General features: G+C 39.1%; 1 protein-coding gene across 2 annotated transcripts; it reads left to right on the top strand.

Moving 5' to 3' along the window:
* The first annotated feature begins 2245 nt into the window (after positions 1-2245).
* Positions 2246-20373, top strand: slc15a2 (solute carrier family 15 member 2). 2 transcript variants are annotated; one of them, XM_046404487.1, is made up of 23 exons: positions 2246-2521; positions 2722-2826; positions 4558-4645; positions 5399-5540; positions 5918-6010; positions 7025-7124; positions 8012-8102; positions 8186-8263; positions 9318-9400; positions 9582-9665; positions 9839-9928; positions 10995-11039; positions 11409-11444; positions 13821-13909; positions 14418-14499; positions 15318-15443; positions 15991-16155; positions 16792-16838; positions 16962-17066; positions 17568-17667; positions 17762-17905; positions 19161-19265; positions 19433-20373. In XM_046404487.1, exons 2-23 carry the CDS (start codon positions 2818-2820, stop codon positions 19640-19642), a joined length of 2112 nt encoding a protein of 703 aa, XP_046260443.1. In that variant the 5' UTR covers positions 2246-2521; positions 2722-2817; the 3' UTR covers positions 19643-20373. The 2 variants fall into 2 exon arrangements, with proteins under 2 accessions (XP_046260443.1, XP_046260444.1); XM_046404488.1 differs by lacking the exon at positions 2246-2521 and having other exon boundaries at positions 2585-2826.
* Positions 20374-20399: the final 26 nt, after the last annotated feature.

The raw sequence follows: 20399 nt of genomic DNA, 5'->3' as shown, positions 1-20399 counted from the left end.
CCCAAAATATGGTATGCAATCACGTGTTAATGTCACAGTAGGTCTCATCCTAGCATTCATTACAATTTAGGTCCTGTTGCTCATTTGGTATAGCATTTCACTAACAATGCTAAGGTTGTGAGTTCAGTGGTAGGAAAAAGAAATGTATTGACTGCCTCACATATAAGTAGACTGTTGGAGTCCTCTGAGTGCATTGATCCAGAATCCAGGTGACCAGCCAGGTATTCTCCATCTCAAATCCAGCACTCTGTCTCTGTCTGAGACGCCCTCTGCAGGGAGCTGCAGCAGCCACTGCCAACCACTGCCATGGTGCAGCCCATCTCCCAGCCAGCATGGCAAACACACATGTAGAACATCTGTACGTTTACATCTATCTATGATGTCTCATTCATCACTATCATCCCAATCACCATCATCAGAACCATCATGCCTGTTTCCTTGGAAATTTTGTTAGAAGTCAGTACAGTCTTGCAGACATACAGAAGCGTCTTCCTGTCTCACATTTGTCTTGCTTGCACCTGGGAGTCTGCGTAGCAGTGATCAGGCAATGGAGCTGAGGACCCACTCATGTGCCTGAATATGTCAGCTGATGGGGGTAACAGATTTTGCTACATAAACTCTTTGATGGCAAGATTTAAAACTGAAAAAGATCCTTCTTAGCAGGTTCATTTTCAATATGACCTGGTGTACAATTACGGCAGAAGATCTTGCTGGCCTCCAACGTTAGCTCATTTCTGAGAAGAAAACTTGTGTACAGCGTTCATATATTTCTATAATATAAAGCAATGAAAAAAAAACATTATGCTTTCTTCCTTTAAGATGTAACAAAGTTATTCCATAGGCTACTGTATTTGTTTCTAATAACTTAATGGACCCAACATTGACCCAACATAAGTAACAAATAATACACAAAAATGCTCCTTTTCTAAAACACCTGATGTGTTATCTGAAATCTGACAATATTGCCCCTTATATACGTACATATTAGCTTTATTTGTGTTATTACTGTCAGTCATCAGCATAGCAGTAGACTAATCCTGCTGTCTTCTGGACTGTTATGGCATTGCATGATTTTCCAGTTCACTGGTTGAGGCCTTAATCATCAGTTTATTTCTTTAATAAAGGATAATGCATGTTAAAAACTTTGCTATGTGTATGTGTATGTGTGTATATGTCATGTGTTATAGATGTCCTAAAATGAGCGGGACCCATGTGCTAAGCAGACAGGTGCTGAAGGACTGTTATACTTATTACAACAGCTCTGACACAGTTACTATCACCTCCAGTAGCTGCTCCAAAACTAAATGCCACTACAGCTCCTCCCACATAGTCATTATGAAATCTGTAAATGTCTCAGGACCATGACAGTTTGAACGATATATTTTTTTAAAATAGACTGCACACTCAGATAAGGATGTTCTCCCAAACTCGTGTTGTGAGCCATGAGAGTTTCTTCATAATTTATACAGTCCATATTTCTGTCCCTGAGCATAAAAACCCTCATCAAGTGCTCATTTTTCTGCACCTCCTCCTCTGTGAATGACCAGCAATGTTCAAATAAAATGATGTAAGTTCAATTATGCAGCAGTCTACAAAGTGGATGATATAGCCTCACTCTGATGACTGTTCCAACAGCAAAGTTTCCTCTTAAATGTTAATATAAATAGGCCATTCTGCCTAAGGAGTCCTTCTATTCTTGAGACCCTGAATGCAGCACTACTTCTAACGAGGTAACTGCCAGCTGCAACTGCTGACTATTTTCATTATCACTCAGTTGATTCTTGTCCCCATCCTGTCTCGATCTGATTTCCTCCAACACCCCAGACCTGCCATTCTCTAGCTGTCCACAAGATGTCCTCAGACTTTCCGTCCCCCACTTCACTCCATGAGCAGCCCTCTCTACAGTAGCCTCCACACTTCCTTAGTTCCCTTTCAGACCGTAAGGTTACCATGGCCTCTCTTTTCAGCTTCGTGTTTGTATTCTGTTCATGTGAAACATTCCTGTTTTTGACCCTTTTTTTGAACTAATTCACTCTTGAACTAATTGTCTGGTTTTGACCATTGCCATCCCATAGGCTGAGCTTTGGGCCTCTCGATGTTTGTAAAATAAAGAAATCATTGAACTGCATGCACTTGTCTCCCTCATACATGACCTCTGTTGTTAACCGACTGTTTAGCTGATAGTCACAAGCTGCCAGTGTTTGAAATTCCGTGTTCAAAACTGCTGAATTTGTCTGACAAGTTTAAAAAAAGAAACAACAAAGGAGTGTCCTGGAGCTGTGTAATTAGAACACACACCCATACACACGAGGTAGTGCATGTCTCTCACGGTGAATAAAGAAGAATTTAGCCATGAGAAGAAAAGACGCAGCTTGGCCGACGCTTCTCGACCACTGTGACCCTCCATTCCACAGCCTGAGCCTCACAACGACTCTATTATCCGCGCAGAGAAGCTGCTGCCGCCGCCGCTGCTGCTGCTGCACATCCCCGCTTCACTGCAGCTAACACACCTCCGCAGGACGTGAGTAAAAATACTAACTTCGATTTCTAGATATAAAAGCTCTCATCTGGATCAGTCTGTTCTCACAAAAGGCCGAGTGTGTGGACGCCCACTGGCAGAACTGTGCTTGAAGTAAAAAGTCCACGTTTCGTGGTGGAATATTAACTTCCAAGTCCACTGAAAGCGCATAAATGATCGAGATTTTACACCCATGTCTCCAGAAAGGACCGAGGAGAGTGGGACGAACTTGGATGTCAGTCAGCAGCTCCCGATGTGCCAGTGAAGATCCAAAATCTCACCAACAAATATAAATCAACATGACCAAGGTAAGCTGAGGCGATGTTTTTGCGCAGCAGGAACAGAGTGGTTTAAGTTGTATCGGTGGTCGAAATGTTTTAAAAGTTGTTTTTAACCCGACGTGGAAAAGTTGTCTGTGTGGAAGTGACGCGTGGGCTGCAGGGAGAGCAGGGAGCTCCAAGTGTCTGCAAAAGAGCTGCAAATGTCTTTTTGTCTCTGAAGTGAACGCGCACAATGCGTCGCAGGAACCAGTAACCAGGACCAGGTCTCGCTGAAATCATCGGCGAGATGATGAAACAGGCGCATCCTCACCGTTAAAAAAACAGAAGAAGGGACACAGAACGTGATATTCTAAAGGGCCATGTCACCCAAATAAAATACATATACATGTCCGTGCAGAGTGTATGTGGACTTTCTCTGTAGCCATAAGGAGTTTCCTGTCAGTTCTCACTTTTTACTGAGGGGTTAGTCCATGTGACAACAGTGAGGCAAGTGGATTATCCATAGTCACAAGGATATTCAACAAACAACCGCACCTCAGGGGGCTTTTGGTCACGTTACACGATCCTCATCACTAAATGGAGCACAGCTGTCATGGAATTGCAAAGGCTAATATTTTGATACTTTGTGAGGACTTTGTGAATGGGCTGTTTGCATTTTTTTATGCCAAAGTATTGTATTTGCACAGGTGATACTAGAGAGAGAGACAGAGAGAAGGAAAAACATGTTTAGTTGCAGTTTTGGGGGAGTCAGCCCTCAAAGCACATAGTAGAAGGAGTACTACACATAAACATGACCCATTAAAGGAAGGGATCTACTAGCCACAGCCAACACTGGATCAGTGCCGCTCGTATTGCAAACAGGAGCCCAGTCCAACAAACCACATTTTGCTTAAGCACAAACAAAGATGTAGCAGCAAGTATAAAACAAAAACACATTAAAAATGTTCCAGTGTTTAAGTAAACGAGTTAACATGTAAGCTGTATTTATAAAGCGATGCTATGTGTGCACTATGTTTACCACTAATGATTATTTTCGTTACTGATTCATTTGTTTATTTAGATTCACTGATTAACTGTTGAGCCGACACGAGGTGTCAGAATAGTTTTGATAGCAAGCTCTCAGAAGCCAAGGTTACATCTGAATCTGGGAGAGATAGTTCTGCAGAGAAGTTTTCAGTAGTAATCTGTAATGATGCTTTATGTATTACAAGCCTTTTGTGGGCTTTGAATTGTACTTAATTTGTTGATTAGAGGCTTTTCAAATCCAAGGGTTTTTTTTAAGGGGTTTGGTTCCATCTTTTCAAATTAAAAAAGAGGGCACCTCTGGTCATATCAAACAATCCACGATTCAAGTGTTAGAATTAATTTATGGGGTTCTCGTCCCTTTCTAGTGATAGTGACAAATGCTAAATTACAATAACGTGGAGTAAATTTCCTCATAATTACACCAGACATTGTTTTTTATGAGTTTAGCAGAGCACAATCATGTCAGAAGCCTGTGGAACTTCTGTTTCTACTTGAGAGATTCACAGATAAATGATTGACCAACAGGAAGTAGGCATGAACTGCATTCCTTCCATTCAGTGTCAGTATCGATCAACTTTCTGTCAGAGATGGCAAATCAGCAAGATTGACTGATAGAAAAAAGATTAGACAATTGATTATGGACTCAGTGTCAGTGGTTTTGCATACTTAATGTCTCATGCTGTTATTCTGAAAGGTGAACTTCATTCAGCAGACAATTTTGGCTTCTTTTAGAAACTATGTGGAACCAATTACCCGATCAGCATCTGCTTCATAGTTGTGAATGAGTTCTGCGAACGCTTCTCCTACTATGGAATGAAAGGTATGTAAAAGGTCCTTGAAACAAAGCTGAATGAGTAATGATGCTCTATATAAGAGAAAGGCTATAAATGACACATTAAGCAGGAGTATCTCTTCCCTTAACACGACCTCACTTATCCTCACATGTCTATCTGTCACATTACTTCAGTTGGACACACACACACACACACGCCTATAAACATGTTATCCAAAAGTCAAGTTTAATCTTCAGGCTGTTTAAAGTCACACATCTTTGTCAATAATTTTAGCTGAGTACTAGGATAGATGCTAATTTGTGTCAAGGAAGTGAATCTCAGGTCCTTTCCAATATTAGTTGTGATATTTGAAGCGATGTGGGACAAACAGCCTAATACAGTTTCCTCTTAAGTAGCTTTTACTCTTAAAAGAATCATGTTATTCCACTCTTTATGTCTTCTATGCTTTTGTTCCTCCTCTTTATTGGTAATATGATGTTTCCTTAAGTGAAATAGTCAAACCTAAAACTAACCATTCCATCAAATGGAAATATTCTAGATGTCCTGTGCATCATTTTATACATGTTCCCTCCAAATTCAGCCAGATGAATTTGATATCTTTGGGATCTCTTTGGCATGACATTAATGAAATAAGGCTCTCTGTGAGTTTTTGGACAATAGAGGAGGACACCTTGGAACACTTCAGGTCTTTTTGGTATGTTAATGAGGTATTTGGACTTTACATGTGGAGTAGGGGTGAGCTGTGACCCAGCTCACGTTTGTGTGTTCACTGTTCACAGCATTGCTCACAATCTACTTCCTCACATACCTGCACTGGGACACGGACCTCTCCACTGCTGTGTACCATGCCTTCAGTGGCCTCTGCTACTTTACACCCATACTGGGAGCTCTCATCGCTGATTCCTGGCTTGGAAAATATAAGTGAGTCCTTGTGTTTCATCCCTGCATGCATTAAAGGATCATTTCGCCCTTATAACTAAAAACATTGATACTTAGCCAGGAAAATAGTTAGTCTTGTGTGTTCATTGAAAGATTAATAAAAGAAAATTAATTCTGAAGAAACAGTCACTTGTGGTGTGTTAGGTGTCATAGGTGGGTGTGAAAATTTGAGAAATAAAACAAAATTAATAGATCATCATCATCATGCATTTGTAGCTGCGTCATCATGTTAGCCTCAGTTGTGTAGTATCAACTAGTAGCGGAGATGAATCACACTGGAAACACACACACACCCCTTTCATACAGTAATAGTATGTGTGCAGCTCTGAACGTGCATAATCACAGTTTGCTCTCAACAGGACCATCATCTACCTGTCCACCGTCTATGTGATTGGCCATGTGGTCAAGTCGGTCGGTGCCATTCCCACTGTGGGGAACAGCAATGTGCACATGTAAGCTATCAGGAGCTGATTCACTTATTTCACAGCTCAGTACTGTTAGCATGTCTGTGAAGATTCTCAGTCATCCAGGTCATATTCACTCGAAGGGTTGAAGCAAGGCGTCTGGACTTGTGAAGATTAACTTCCAGGCGCCTTGCTTCAACCCTTCGACTCGGTACTGTTAGAGTTCTTTATCATGGTGTGTTAAAGGTCCACAGATATATTAGGCCAGTGTATGAATCAGACTGAATAACCATTTTCTTTCACTTTGAATCACTCAGTGCGTCAGATTTGTGGGCAGTGACACAGAAGTCTTCAACAGCCACAGAGTTCAGCCACTTCAGCTAGGGCTGCCCCCAAATAAAGAACTTGTGGCTGACTAGTGGACATTACTTGAAGCCTTTAGTCTGCTAGTCATCACATAATTACGATATTTATTTATTTACCTATATTTTCTTGCTTCATTAGAAAATCGCTCCGAGACAGAGAACCATCTTAATAAGTAACATTGTTAACACCATGCTGCTTAAAAGAACGCCTGAAACAAGCCACCTTTTAACAACAATGTCACCAACAGTTAAGAAGTAATTATTCTAAATGTGCTGGAACAACCGGCAAGGAGACTGTACATTTTATTAGTTTGTTTGTCACTGTCAACCTGGGCTTGCATCAAAGGCTCGCACAATAAATGAAACCGTGACTGATACTTAGCCTATGGAAAACACTTTTGCTTTGTGTTTTTTAGTTACGAAGTGAAAAGCTAGCTAGAAATTGGAACCAACAAGTGTTAGGCATTTTTACTTCATAAATTATTTAGATTCTTAACAGATGAATCAAATAAATCAAAATTGTTTTCACACTATTGCTTCTTCAATGAGTAAACGGCTATGTCCCAGTGCAGTGAACAACTCCATGATAAATCAATTCAACGATGAACTGATTATCACAATGTACGAATATTCCTTTGGTTAATGTCGTGTAGTTTCAGAATGACAGTTAACAAATACTATATTTGTGTTTTTGCAGCGCTTTGTCCATGGTAGGTCTGATACTCATAGCCTTCGGCACCGGAGGAATCAAACCATGTGTGGCTGCATTTGGAGGAGACCAGTTTGATGAGGCGCATGTAAGCCACTTTTTCTTTGAAGATGTAAAAGCAGTGAGAAAAATAAGGTGAAATGAGCCAGTAAAAGCCACATATATCCAGGAAAATCAGTGCAGTAGAAATCAGTGTAATTATCTTATGTTAATGGATGATTGGATCACTAAGTAAGAAAATGATGGCATCTACAAAAGGTGCTAAACTGTTATGTCACACTAGTACAGTAATAAAAAAATCCAGCAAAATGTTACAGGAAATGTTACCCGACAACATTTTAACTTGTCCTTTAGGTTTATTACCACCTGCAAAACTAATGACATTCCCATCAGCCTCAGCCGTACTTTGTGTTGTGTGTTAATCAGCCAATGTTAGCGCGTCGATATGCTAAATGAAAATGATGAACAAGGTACACCTGCTAAACATTAGCAGATTAACTTTATCATTGTTAGCATTCTGATGTTAACGACGTGCTCAAAACACCGCTGGGCTCCACAGAGCTGCTAGTATGGCACTACACTCTTTTGTCTTTACACAATTGCTTGTATCAACAAAAGCATTCATCAATGACTCTTCAAATTAGGTTATTAAAAAACTGTGTGATAATATGTCCTGAGGTGTGACCTTTTATATTTGATCAAACAATCAAAAGATCAACTCCACTTATTTTATCTTGCGCAGTAAAAGACAAAAAAACGATAGTAAGGATATCTATAAAGCTGCTGAACTGTTGTGCCGTGTAGTACATTCCTAATAATCCGATGCCATTTTGCAGATACAGAGCTTTAGACGCTTATGCGTGACAATCTCGCTGTATGTACCAGTTCTGACAATAAAATCACAAATGCACTTGAATGATTAATAAAAAAAAAAAAAATGAAGTGTTTCCTGTTTATTCTATTGATCTCCTCCAGATCAGAGAGAGGCAGAAATTCTTCTCTATTTTCTACATGTCAATCAATGCTGGGAGCCTCTTGTCGACTGTGATAACACCCATCCTGAGAGGTAAGCACTTGTTATATACCTGGTGAGGTCCACCGTGTGACATCACTGTGTTGATGCCATAAATGCTGGATTCGCTCATGCAGGTGATGTGCAGTGTTTCGGTGGTGACTGCTACGCTCTGGCCTTCGGGGTTCCCGCAGCTCTGATGGTTGTGGCTTTAGGTGAGTGTCTATCCACCTGCAACATCATTCAGTTAAGTCTAATCCACATACTAGTGAAAGTATGGAAAGTGACTACATAAAACTTCTTAATAACTCTTCTCTACAACCTCACCAATATGGGGTGAGGCAGATAACTACTTTAGTCAGTCAGTCCACCACTTTGGTTCAGATTAAGACACCTCACCAAGCATTTCTTCAATTGCCATGAAATTTCCATGCACAGGGCAATGGATGAAGGCCACTGTCTTTGGTTATCCCCTGACTTTTCCTCTAGTGCCATTCACTTTGACTTTTGCCATAATTTTCTTCACAAAAAGACCAAGCTTTTCCCCCGACTCTCGCCTGTGTCGGGTCCAGTTTCAGGGTAGGCCTATGGTGCTGTTTGGTCTTCAGCTGCAGCTCAAAGCAAGCTTAGTAAATTCCATTCTGCTTATCGGCTTTGTGCAGTGACCTAATTGGCCGGACATCTCATATTAGATGCTACTAATGAAAATTTGTTTGCTTGAAAAAATCATTAAAACAAAACATAAATGCTCTTGTATGCCTCAAGGACATACGTCACCAGGCTGAAAGGTGATATCATTATCACATTTCAGAATCTGAGCTGTCATCTGCATGCTGAGAGCATGAAGTCCAGTGTCTGACAGGCTGGGCTTCCTCTTGATCAAGGCCCTCCATATGCATCCTGACAGTCCGTTGTCCCTGCTTCTGAGCCTTTATCCCCACTGAACCTTATGGGATTCATGCTTGACTGACCAGTCATTGTGAAATAAACCATGTTTGTATTACTGGAGAGGCCACGGACAGGTCGCAGTGAAGCTGAGACAAAGTGCGGTTCATTGTCTAAACTGTCAGTCCAAAGCGTGGTGTGTTTACAGCATGTCTAATTTTATCGCTCTGAAGCATTTCATAAACAACAGTAAGAGCAGAAAACATCCTTAAACGGTAAAGCACTCTACTGTGTGTTGGTGCTTCTGGTAACATGCATGTGGAGTAATTGCTTGCCCAACAGCTGACAACATAGTCTGTCCAACTTTTCATCCATTTTGTGCAGTTGTATTCATTGCTGGAACGAGCCTGTACAAGATGAATCCTCCCCAGGGAAACATCCTGCTGGAAGTGTGCAATTGCATTGGGGTGAGTCATCTCCCAGTTCTTCTGATTAGATGATTTATTAAAGTGCAAAGAGATTTTTTTAAAATTCTCTTCAGATATCTTGTGCTATGATTAAGATATTCATTTTACCCTCTGCCTTTGCTTCTGTTTCTGTCTGAAACTTCCACTTTTTCATTCCTGTTTTTTATGTTCGGTTTTGCAGTTCGCCATCAAAAACCACTTGCAGAGATGGAAGTATGAGCCTCAGAGGAGGCATTGGCTGGACTGGGCTGAGGAGAAGTACTCTGTAACCAAAAGACTCCTACTATTAACTTATCCATTCAACAATTATATATATATATATATGTCCCAAGTATTTATCTGAGAGTGTTTTCTAGGCATGGCAATTGAAAAAGTCGAAGGGTGGCAGAGGATTCAGTGCATCAATAATCAGTTCATTCTCTGTGTCTGTGTTAACAGAAGCGACTGATCCAGGAGATTAAGATGGTAATGCGGGTTTTGGTGCTCTACATCCCGTTGCCAATGTTCTGGGCTCTGTTTGATCAGCAGGTATGTAAAGACAGCTATCAAATGTATTACCATGAAATTTGGTAGTGACATTCATTTCCTCCTCGGGATGAACTGCAGTCGCTTTGACGATCTTTTGAAATTTTTATCTCGCACCACACTCAAATCAAAATTCTTTTTATGTCTGTGTTTTAGAATTTGTAGCTTATTTGCAGGAACATCTATATCAGAAGCCCTGTAGTCCACTACAGGCTCACTGGTTTTGATGATATTGAGCTTGAGGTCATTGCACCAAGTGTTGAGACCCTCTATTCGTCCTCTGTACTCCTCTCTAAGTGAAGACATCATATTTCTTACTGGAAATTGTTCATTGAAAACATGCATGTCAATATAGGGATACTTTCCAGTACTTCAAAATACACTTAATCCTTTTAATAAAGTTATTTTTAAGTCCTCAAGATAAATATTATACAGGTCTGGGAAGACATGGATGTAAGCTACAACGTGATTGGTTATTGGATGTATGCAACAGCGAGGCAGTAATTCTAGTTTTTACTATGCACTGTGTAGCTGGGGCACTGCTAAAGTAGTCTGTAATTTGGATAAATTGAAATAAAATTTCATGGTTTTTGGTTTGAGTTGTTGAGCGACAGCTTTAAATAACATGACAGAGACAGCCTAATTTTACCGAGTAAAAAGTTTTTAGTGTTGAAACCGATTGTCATATTCAGTTCTATACATACAAGGGCAGTTTTCTCAGTCAGCACAAGGTCAATGTCTTGTGTCACAGCGCTCTTATAAAATCTCGTAACTATCTGTTATCTTCTGCTGTGGCTAACTCTCAGCACAACCGTCTGATTATGAAATACCTCAAAACCACATTCAACATTCCTGAATTGCATTTCTCCTGAAGTCATTCTTTTTTTAAAAAACAACTTGAGAACAATTATCAAAAAAACTTGTCAGGAGAGACAAAGGAACCCGTATCTTCCTTGGAGGATGTAAAATGCTTCCCAGTTCCTCACTGTTATTCAGCCTGCTGTGGTTCAAGAGTCAGACTGTTGCTTTAAACTACATGGACAGTAACAGAGTGTTTTTCTTATTGCAGGGTTCCCGCTGGACAATTCAAGCTGCGAGGATGAACATGGCCTTTGTAAGAGATTCTTCATTAAATAACAGCAGTGCCAAACTTTTTTTTAACTTTTTAAAAAGCTGATAACATTTTTTTATTGCTCTTTTTTTATCAGTAGATGGATTTTGTTATTTTTGTGTTATGTTTTTTCTGTTTGTTGTATAATCTGTTTTGTAAAACAGATGTTCCATTTGTTAGGGTGTTGTTACAGTTATTGCCATTTTATTCTAGTAAACTACATTGTTTATGGCCTTGATAAATCATGAACTGTTCAGGTTGAAGTGAGGTTTATTGGACAATGCCATGCACATTTTTTAGGTTCATAAAGTTAAAGTTTAAATGAACTACATGACTGTTCTGTTTAGCTGAAATAATCTTGTTTTATTACAGGGAAATTCCTTCAATATTAAGCCTGACCAAATGCAGGTACGTGCAGGTCCTCCTGCTCTCAATGAAATAAGCAGTAATGCCCTACATGATGTTCTGATACCACAAAATTTTCCACATCTGCACATACTAGAGTGCATTACCACTCACGCCATATACCAAAATTAAAAAGAAAGACAAAAATGATCAACCATTTTTTCCTTTCCTGTTTTTGCATGGAATGAGCAAACAAAATACAGCATGCTCATTTTCTGTTTGTCAAACCTTTCCCCTAAGTATTTTCTAATCATATGTTAGAAACCATAACCATGCACCCAAGATTTCTCCACATGGTGAAATGATGTGCATGAAGCTAAAATGCACTGATACTTCACATTTACATTATTTTCAAAATAACCAAAAGAGCAGAAGTGTAAGGAATGTTATTAACCATGTGTTCATCTGCTTTAATGTGACGACATTTGTTATCATGTCCAGCTAACTAGCTAACTCATGTAAAGTATATTCACTGTCGGAGTTTAGACTAACATTAGCAGCTCTCTCCTTTTCTTTATTGGATTTAGGGAAGCTTACACGCTATCAGCCCGACTTATAGAAATGAGAAACTGGACAGAAATGAGAATGAGAAGCAGCAGAAAGAAAAAGAACGACAGTAGAAACTTGCTGGCAGCTCCAAAAGTTGGTAACATCGGCATTATGTAATTAGTTGCATATTGATGACGCATCAATATGTGGGACACATTCATTTATATAAGTAGTTTTGCCCGAGTGTGCACTTTAAGCCATATGAAAGTCCAACAGAGATATGTTTAGTCAAATAATCACAAGCAAACTCTTAGGCTATATTTGAAGTAAAAAAAAAAAAAAGTTTTAAAAATCTACAAAGGGAGGGAGAAAGTCAACTGTTAAAATATTTACAGGCTTTAGGAATATGCTAATCCACAGACTCAGAGAGAAAGAGTATGAGGAACTCAAACTAACCATCAGCTGTATTTATACTGTGCAGGCTAAAGTATTCCCAAAGGTTGAGAGCGGGACCTTCAACCTAACCAAAGAAACTCACTAAAATTGAACTCCACCAACTTACTGACTTACTGCACACAGTGCAAAAGGAGAGGAAGAGACCTCCGGGGCTGTTGGCAGCATACCTGAGAGGGAGCGAGTTACATTATAATACATCTTAACATATTTCTTGCCTTTTTCCTGATAGTCTTAATGAGTACCTAGATCTGATTTTTTAGTTTTTAGAGATAAAGTCACAAAGAGGGTCTGAAAAGTCACTAAACCTGGTGAGAAAGTTGACAAATTGGTAACATTGTCAGGCTGGGCAAATAGTCCTTTGACGTGCTGATAGATGACGTAAGTAGAATTAGGCTAACTTTTTCTCTCTGTTTTCAGTCTTTGTGATAAGCTAGACTCATCACCTCCTGGTTTCTAGCTCCATACTTGAGATACAGACATATGAGTGGTAACAGTTGTCTCATTTAACTCTCACAAAGAAAGCAAAAAGCATATTTGCCAATATGTAAAGCACTGCCGTCAATCAGATGAACAGTAGCCGTAACCGTAGAGCTTTTGTCCTCTGCATTTCACATCTTGGCCATATAATAAGTTCACAGTTGGCTTGATTTACCAGTATTGATGTGAACACCCTCCAATACACTTAAAGCTGAACATCAGTTGAAACTAATAATAGTATAATATAGTAATAGTATATGAGACAGACATCCATCCATTTTCTATACCGCTTATCCGTCAGGGTCACTAGGGAGCTGGAGCCTATCCCAGCTGACTACGGGCGAGAGGCGGGGTTCACCCTGGACTGGTCGCCAGTCAATCGCAGGGCCAACACACAAAGACAAACAACCACACACTCTCACACTCACACCTAGGGGCAATTTAGAGTAGCCAATTAACCTAATGTGCATGTTTTTGGTATGGTGGGAGGAAGCCAGAGAGTCCAGAGAAAACTCACGTAGGCACAGGGAGAACATGCAAACTCCACATAGAAGGGCCCACACCGGGATTCGAACCTGGAACCCTCTTGCTACGAGGTGACAGTGCTAACCACTGCACCACCATGCCGCCCCTAGAGACAGACAGAGAACAGAAATTATGTCACTTATTCAATGCACTGCTAACATTGTATTTTTCATGTTAAGGCCCAAACCAGTGTACCACATCGTCTTAAATAAACAACTTAGGTTTTACCTGACTGTTATTTAAAAAAAAAACAAAAAAAAAAAACACTTTTATGGCTCTTAATCACTGTCATTTTGCCATGACTTTACTGGCAGTACTAAATCAAAATCAGCCTTTTTATTCATGTATAACTCTAACTTTTATGATTTTATGACTTTTAGCCTGCTTTTATAGAGTCATTTAAAGGTGAGTTTTCCCCTCCCTGTTGTCTAGATGTTGAATGCTCTGCTGATTCTTGTCTTTGTGCCCATCTTTGACCTCATCATATATCCACTTATTGGCTTTTGCAGAATCAACGTCACGTGAGTAGAAGCCTTGTTTTTTCTTTTTTGAATATACACCCATCTTTATTGCAGAAATAAGTATTTAAGATGCCTCTTAAAACGACAAAATAAGCCATGTGACCTCACATTTGCATCCCATGAATTCTCCTTAGGAGAATAAACAGTTTAGTAATGGAAGGGCCTGTGCATATACATAACAATATTATACATTTACAGTTGTAAATCTGATGAGTAGGTAGTTAAAATTTTGCTCATATTGTTTCTCAGAAAAGGCACAGATATAAAGAAAGAAAGAAAGAAAGAAAGAAAGAAAGAAGCTCAGGTTGTAAAGAGGACACATTGGCAACAGATGGCATTATGTCTAAGCAAGTGATGAGGCTGTTTCTTATCAGGCAGTAGATCAGTGAAGGCAATGATGTGGAAATCACTTTTCTGATTCATAAAATGATAAAGCTTGACCCTCAGAACATGCACTGCGCTCACCATAATGAAAGGTGTGTAAAAGCGTTGACTGTCTGTCCTTCAGGCCTTTAAGGAAAATGGCCACAGGGATGATTTTTGCAGCGCTGGCCTTTGGAGCAGCCACACTGGTGGAGGTGAACGTAGTGGTATGTATGAACAACAATCATGAGTCTTGCCTCTTGTTACAGAAGTAAAGAGATTCTCACCAAAAGCACATACAATTACTGGCATGCATACACACAAAGAAAATACCTGCATGTAAGTTGTCGGAGTTCAGCGAATTAATGAGTTCAGTGAGTTCCCATGCATCCTGGAAAACCTAAATTCATTGACATCATTGGACATCATTGTCCAGAAAATCCTGAAAAATGCTCAGCTGTCCTTAAAGTTGTTGTGGGTACTGTTGGAAGCCCACACATTTGGATTGACAATTCACACAAGTAGTATGTAGTAGTAGTATGTAAAAAGCAGCTTGATAAAAAATAAAACATTCAGAATTCATTACACTGAAAAAAAGGGAATCAAAATTCTTTGTAGACATTTAGTGCAAATATGCACATAGATGTTATGAGTGAACTGAAGCCAACAGAGCATTCCCATTCATTTGAGTGTCATACTGATATCTGATATCACTGTATCAGATCTTATCAAGTGCATTGCTACTCATAATGTAGGAGAGGGCAGCTGAAATTCGAACTGTCTTCAGGAAGTACATCTGTGTCACGAGAACGAGACACCTTTGAAATCATGTGTCATCATCTTGTAGTTTTTTCTCAAAAAAATATATACAACATCCTTCTGGGCAATAAAACATGCAGCTTTGTCCATTTTACATCATTTGCAATGATTTCATCGCATCGTAATGGTCAGAGCATGAATTATTAAAAAAAAAAAAAGGCATGTAAGTCTTTATAATACATAATGGTTTCTTGAAGACTCTGTCATTTCCTTCTCTGTCTGCTAGAAAACAGTGGTGGAGCCTGCACCTCCAGAGAACTGTCTCCTGCAGGTCTTTAACCTGGCAGGAAGTAATGCCAGTCTGACGTTCCCTGGCAGCAATCCATTTCCAGAGCCGATCCAGTATCTTCAAGTAAGCGGACAGGAGAAGGGAAAACAATTTTTTTATACTATCCATAAGATCATAAAGACACTGTAAAACTGTGAGAAGTCAATGTACCAGAACACAAAAAAACGCACAGCAATTAGCTGACGCACAAAAGAGAAAAGGCATGGATGTATACTGTAGACTCATGGGGAATGTGTGCTGTTTGTCTTCGATGAAGCCCTCCAGATGTCAAACTTGCTCTATTTGAACATTCTGTGTTTGTATTTTAAGCTGGATTATCAACCTGCTGTATGTCTGAGACAGGAACATTTTAGAGGGGGACAAAATGAACACTTATTCTCTCTTCTCCATGGCCAATTTTATAACCGTACTCTAAAAAAGATGGAATGAAGTTTATGGTTCAGTCTTCTAAACAATACTAATAAGTGCATCTTTAAAACATTTTTAAGTTAAAAGAGACAATAACTTCTATATTTTAATCCTGAGTGACGTATTTTTTCCCTCATTTTCAAAAAGTGATGATTTTGCATGAGAACTTTTAACCTTAACCTCCTGGTTTCCTCTGTGACAGGACCCTCCTGAATATACGACAATTCCCCTGGAGGGACCCGGCAATATACTGAAGACTCAAGTCACCTCAGATGGACAAACTTCAGAGTGTCACCTCCGGCTTATTCAGCAGAAGGCCTACAGTCTCATCTTAAACTCTGAAAATACAGGCATCCAGTGCCAACTTGTGAGTGCTCCTCAAAATGGTTTTCAAATCATCCTTTTTTTCAATAGTATTAAATATTAGTGAGCAACAGGTTAAAGTTAAAGTTTTTAGAAATCTTTGGGTATTGGGATAGTCTGTTTATTTTATATATTAAGACTTTAAAACTCAAATTCTTAGCCAGTCTAAATCAGCAGGACTGTGCAACAAGGTCCAACTGTAGCTCTCATGTGTGGGGACGCGAAGTCTGACAGCCAATGGGAAGACAGCAAGATTCCCAGACGTAACCTTTTCTGCCACAGTAGCATACAAAGTTTCTTCCTTGAATGTATTATACATCCATGGCTCTTATTTTCATGGTTAATTGAAGTCACTAAGAATAAGAGTGTAACAGTATTCTAAAAATCTGCAAAAACACAAGGAAGTCACGCAAAGAGTTAAATGTTCATTATTACTGGACAGATGTAACTCTATAGCTTCACTTTGTAACTAACGCTAGTGTTTTAACATTAGCAAGGTGTGAAAAAAAAATCTGAAATAAATCAGAATAAGATCTGTACTCCAAAATTTAAAAAACAGCACAAATGAGTTAAGCAGAGAACAGAAATTGCTGCTGACAGAAACTTCCTTGACGTGGCCATATTTTTTTTAATCATCCAGGTGGAGGACTACATCAAGAAAAATGATACTGGAAATCCTTTTCTGAGGTAATTGTGTTTAACTTTCTATAGATTATCCTTCTCTCTTATAATTACAAAGTAAACATGTTTAGCTAATTTTCCCTTCATCAATTAAGTCACTCATGAGTTCCTCTAATTCTAACTTAACAGGTTCTTCAACACACTGCCAGAGGAAATAATCCTAACTGTTGACGATGTGAATTTCCATGTGCCCTCTGGTCACATGTCTCTTAACAAGACTGTGGGTCGAAACGAGTGAGTAGGACTAGACGAAATCAGTGTGAGCAGCAGCAATACCGAAGCCACTTACTCAGCTAGCAGCTAGCTTCTCTAACCCAATCTCCCTTTGAAGACTTTGAAGTTGAAACCTTTGTAATTGTAATCTTAAAGCGTATTCGGTCTGCGGTTGTTAGGTGGGTGGTGTGTGTCAAAGAACATCCACATGACTGCCAGAACCCAAAGTTTCCCCACAGAACGTTGCATTGTAAACAGATGATTAATGCTATTCACTTCACCTGTCAGTGATTTTAATGTTGTGGCTGATTGGTGTACTTGCCAGAAGGGGGAGGCAAAAGGTTAGCACTGCAGGTTTAAGTAAAACCCCAATTTATGAAATTAATTAATTTTATGTTGTTGTGAACTTTTTAATTAAATGTTGACCTGCACATGGTCAGTCAAATCATTTGTGTCAGGTTATTCTAATTATAATATTAATTTTTAAAATTATTTTTTCATATTCCTCCTGTCTCTGGGTAGATATCCAGAAGTCAACTGCAGCTTGCCGTCACAGAAATGCCCTAATCTGGACCTGGGCCTGCTGGACTTTGGTGCTTCATACACTGTCATAATCATAGAGGTCAGGATGCTCCCATTACAGGCTTATATGCAGTGTTACCAGTTATACAGCATGACAGAACCCGCTGTGTGTGTGTGTGTGTGTGTTTTGTCAGGAATCAGGTAACATTGTGGTTAAGAAGATGGAGGATGTAAAAGCCAACAATGTGCACATTGCCTGGCAGATCCCCCAGTATGCGCTCATAACTGCCGGAGAGGTCCTGTTCTCCGTCACAGGCTTGGAGTTTTCCTACTCACAGGTTTGTAATGATACAAACTGTCAACTGAGCGTTGACTCTACATGCTCTATATCCTTAATAATAACTGTGGCTTTGAAATAAAAAGTATGGAGCTTCCTTCTTCTAATGAGGATTACTACTGTAGCTGTGATCTGGACTTTCTTTCCTGACTCAGGAAGCACAAATTCACCAGCTGGAAGGCAATTTTCTTAGCAATGTATAAATGAAAAAATGAAAAAAAATGAAAAAATCAGTCTGAGTCTACATTTCCAGCATTCCTCTCGTAAATAATTTTTATGAATGCCTGAAATGTCTGTGTTCCCTCCGATAATCTACGGTGTAGTCTGACAATTCTTGACATTCTTGGAAACACTTCTTGAAAAGCTGGCAATAGCTGTGGCCAGAGGCAATAGGTCTTCAAGTTGTCTGTTGGTATATACATCACATTCTTGTAAACATGATGTTGATGTGAATCCAAGGACGAACTAATTTTGGTAGTCAAAAGTCACTGGGCTTTTCAGTAGGCCCAATATTACAGTACAACCAAGAGCAAATGGATAATGTGATTCCTAGTTAACATGTTCATCAATACGTGTGTATAGTGGAATCAACAGATGCACTTTTAAAGATGCTTTACAGATGTTTTATACATTTATTTATTTTTTTTATATTGGCCTTCCTGAAAATCAAAGACAATCTTTGCTTGAGCACTGGCGCACCCACATGATCGGCACCTATGCTGTGACTTGTGTCCATCTCATTCTTGTGAAAGCGATACCTCAGGAATGCCTTGAAGGAACTTCCTCGAGTGTAACATAAATATGCACTCAGACCCAAAGATGAACTGATGAGATTTGTTGGCCAAGGGTCACTGTGACCTCACAAAACACGTTTTTAGCCATAACTGAAAAACGTATGCTGTAATTAGAACAAAATTCCACACGCATTTCTAACAGGATAAAATGATCAAGTGACGTCATTTTATATGTAAAAGGTCAAAATGTCAACTTCACTGTGACATCCTAATGTTTTCTGTCCATTATTGAGCACCATAACTCAGGAACAGAAAAGCAGATTGTGTCCATATTTCACATTTGGTCACATACTGAATTTGTGATACTAATCTTAGGTGTAATAACGGATGTAAACTGCAACCACGAGGTGGTAATTCTAGTTTAAGAGTATAATAATCTCATAACACAAAACATTTGTATGAGCCCAGGACTGCTTTTCCTCACCTTTATTTGCTTACTGTGGATCACTCTTTCTGCTTCAGGCTCCATCCAACATGAAGTCAGTCTTACAAGCTGGCTGGTTGCTCACTGTTGCATTTGGGAACGTCATAGTGCTGATTGTAGCTGAGGGTGCAGGACTGGAACAGGTATGATGTTGTGGGGTTAATAAATAAATATATGTATATACATACGCACACACATACATTTATATATGTTAACAGTGTTTTATTTTGCTTACAGCAAACCTCAACACTGAACTGAATCTTTCTCCATTCAGTACAGTTCATATACTAACCTGTATTTGTTGTCCCAGTGGATAGAGTTCTTGCTGTTTGCCTGCCTGCTGTTGGGTGTCTGCATCATCTTCTCCATCATGGCTCACTTCTACACCTATGTTGACCCGGAACAGCTGGACAAGATTTACTTGGAGGATTCAGGGAAGCAGGAAGGCGACCATGATGACATGAAGAAAAAGACAAATGACATGCCTCTGTACAGAACAGGGAAGATGACCAGACTGTAAATGTGTGTGAGGTGTTTTAACAAGGCACCCTATTTTATTTCAGTTCCTCTATAATGTTTTCATTTTAAGTTTTGTGACGTGATCATTGTGATCAATGATCACCTCTTTTATGTGGTTAGATGTCTAGGATTTGTGAATCATGTCAATATATTCATGTGAAACCTCTTTAACAGTCCAGTCTCTTCAAAATTTTAACCAGTGAGCAGGAGAATATCTTCTGAAAGATACACAGATATATGAAATGGTGTTTAAAATAGACTAAATATGTGATAAATAGTTATGATACATGAATGTCAAATACATGCTGTATATATTTGTTGCTTATTACCTCCATGTCAGAATGTTATATTTTCTATGACGCTAAATAATGATCCTAAATGACACCGCTTTTGAAATATGGAGAAATGGTTCAGTTTACATTGTATTCCTATAACACATGATACTAAAAAAGGCTAAAGCTACTGGTGGTTTTGCATGTTTGCATGTGGTAACATTTCCATTAACCATTTTTTTAAAACATACAAAGTTTTTTGAATAGTGTCCTGTCATCAAGGAAAGTACTCTTTATAGTGAACCAGTCTCTAAAATTATTTATATGTACTGTATATATGTTTATTATAAGTTTAATGCATCACAAAACATAGTATCTACCATCAGTCCCTACAATGCAATTCATGACAGTGGAAAACAAAGTGTCATCAAATTTAGCAAATAAATTATTAGTGGAAAGATTACATTTTACATTACATTTTGTTGT

This window comes from Scatophagus argus, chromosome 11 (genome assembly GCF_020382885.2).
Source record: "Scatophagus argus isolate fScaArg1 chromosome 11, fScaArg1.pri, whole genome shotgun sequence".
Classification (NCBI taxonomy): Eukaryota; Metazoa; Chordata; class Actinopteri; family Scatophagidae; genus Scatophagus; species Scatophagus argus.
This window is presented reverse-complemented; position numbering and strand designations above follow the sequence as displayed.

Bases quoted from the DNA above. Each gene is read 5' to 3' on its own strand.
- slc15a2 (XM_046404487.1), top strand. The intron at 4,646-5,398 runs GTATGTAAAAGG...CACTGTTCACAG, and splicing joins CTCCTACTATGGAATGAAAG to CATTGCTCACAATCTACTTC. The intron at 14,500-15,317 runs GTATGTATGAAC...TCTGTCTGCTAG, and splicing joins TGGTGGAGGTGAACGTAGTG to AAAACAGTGGTGGAGCCTGC.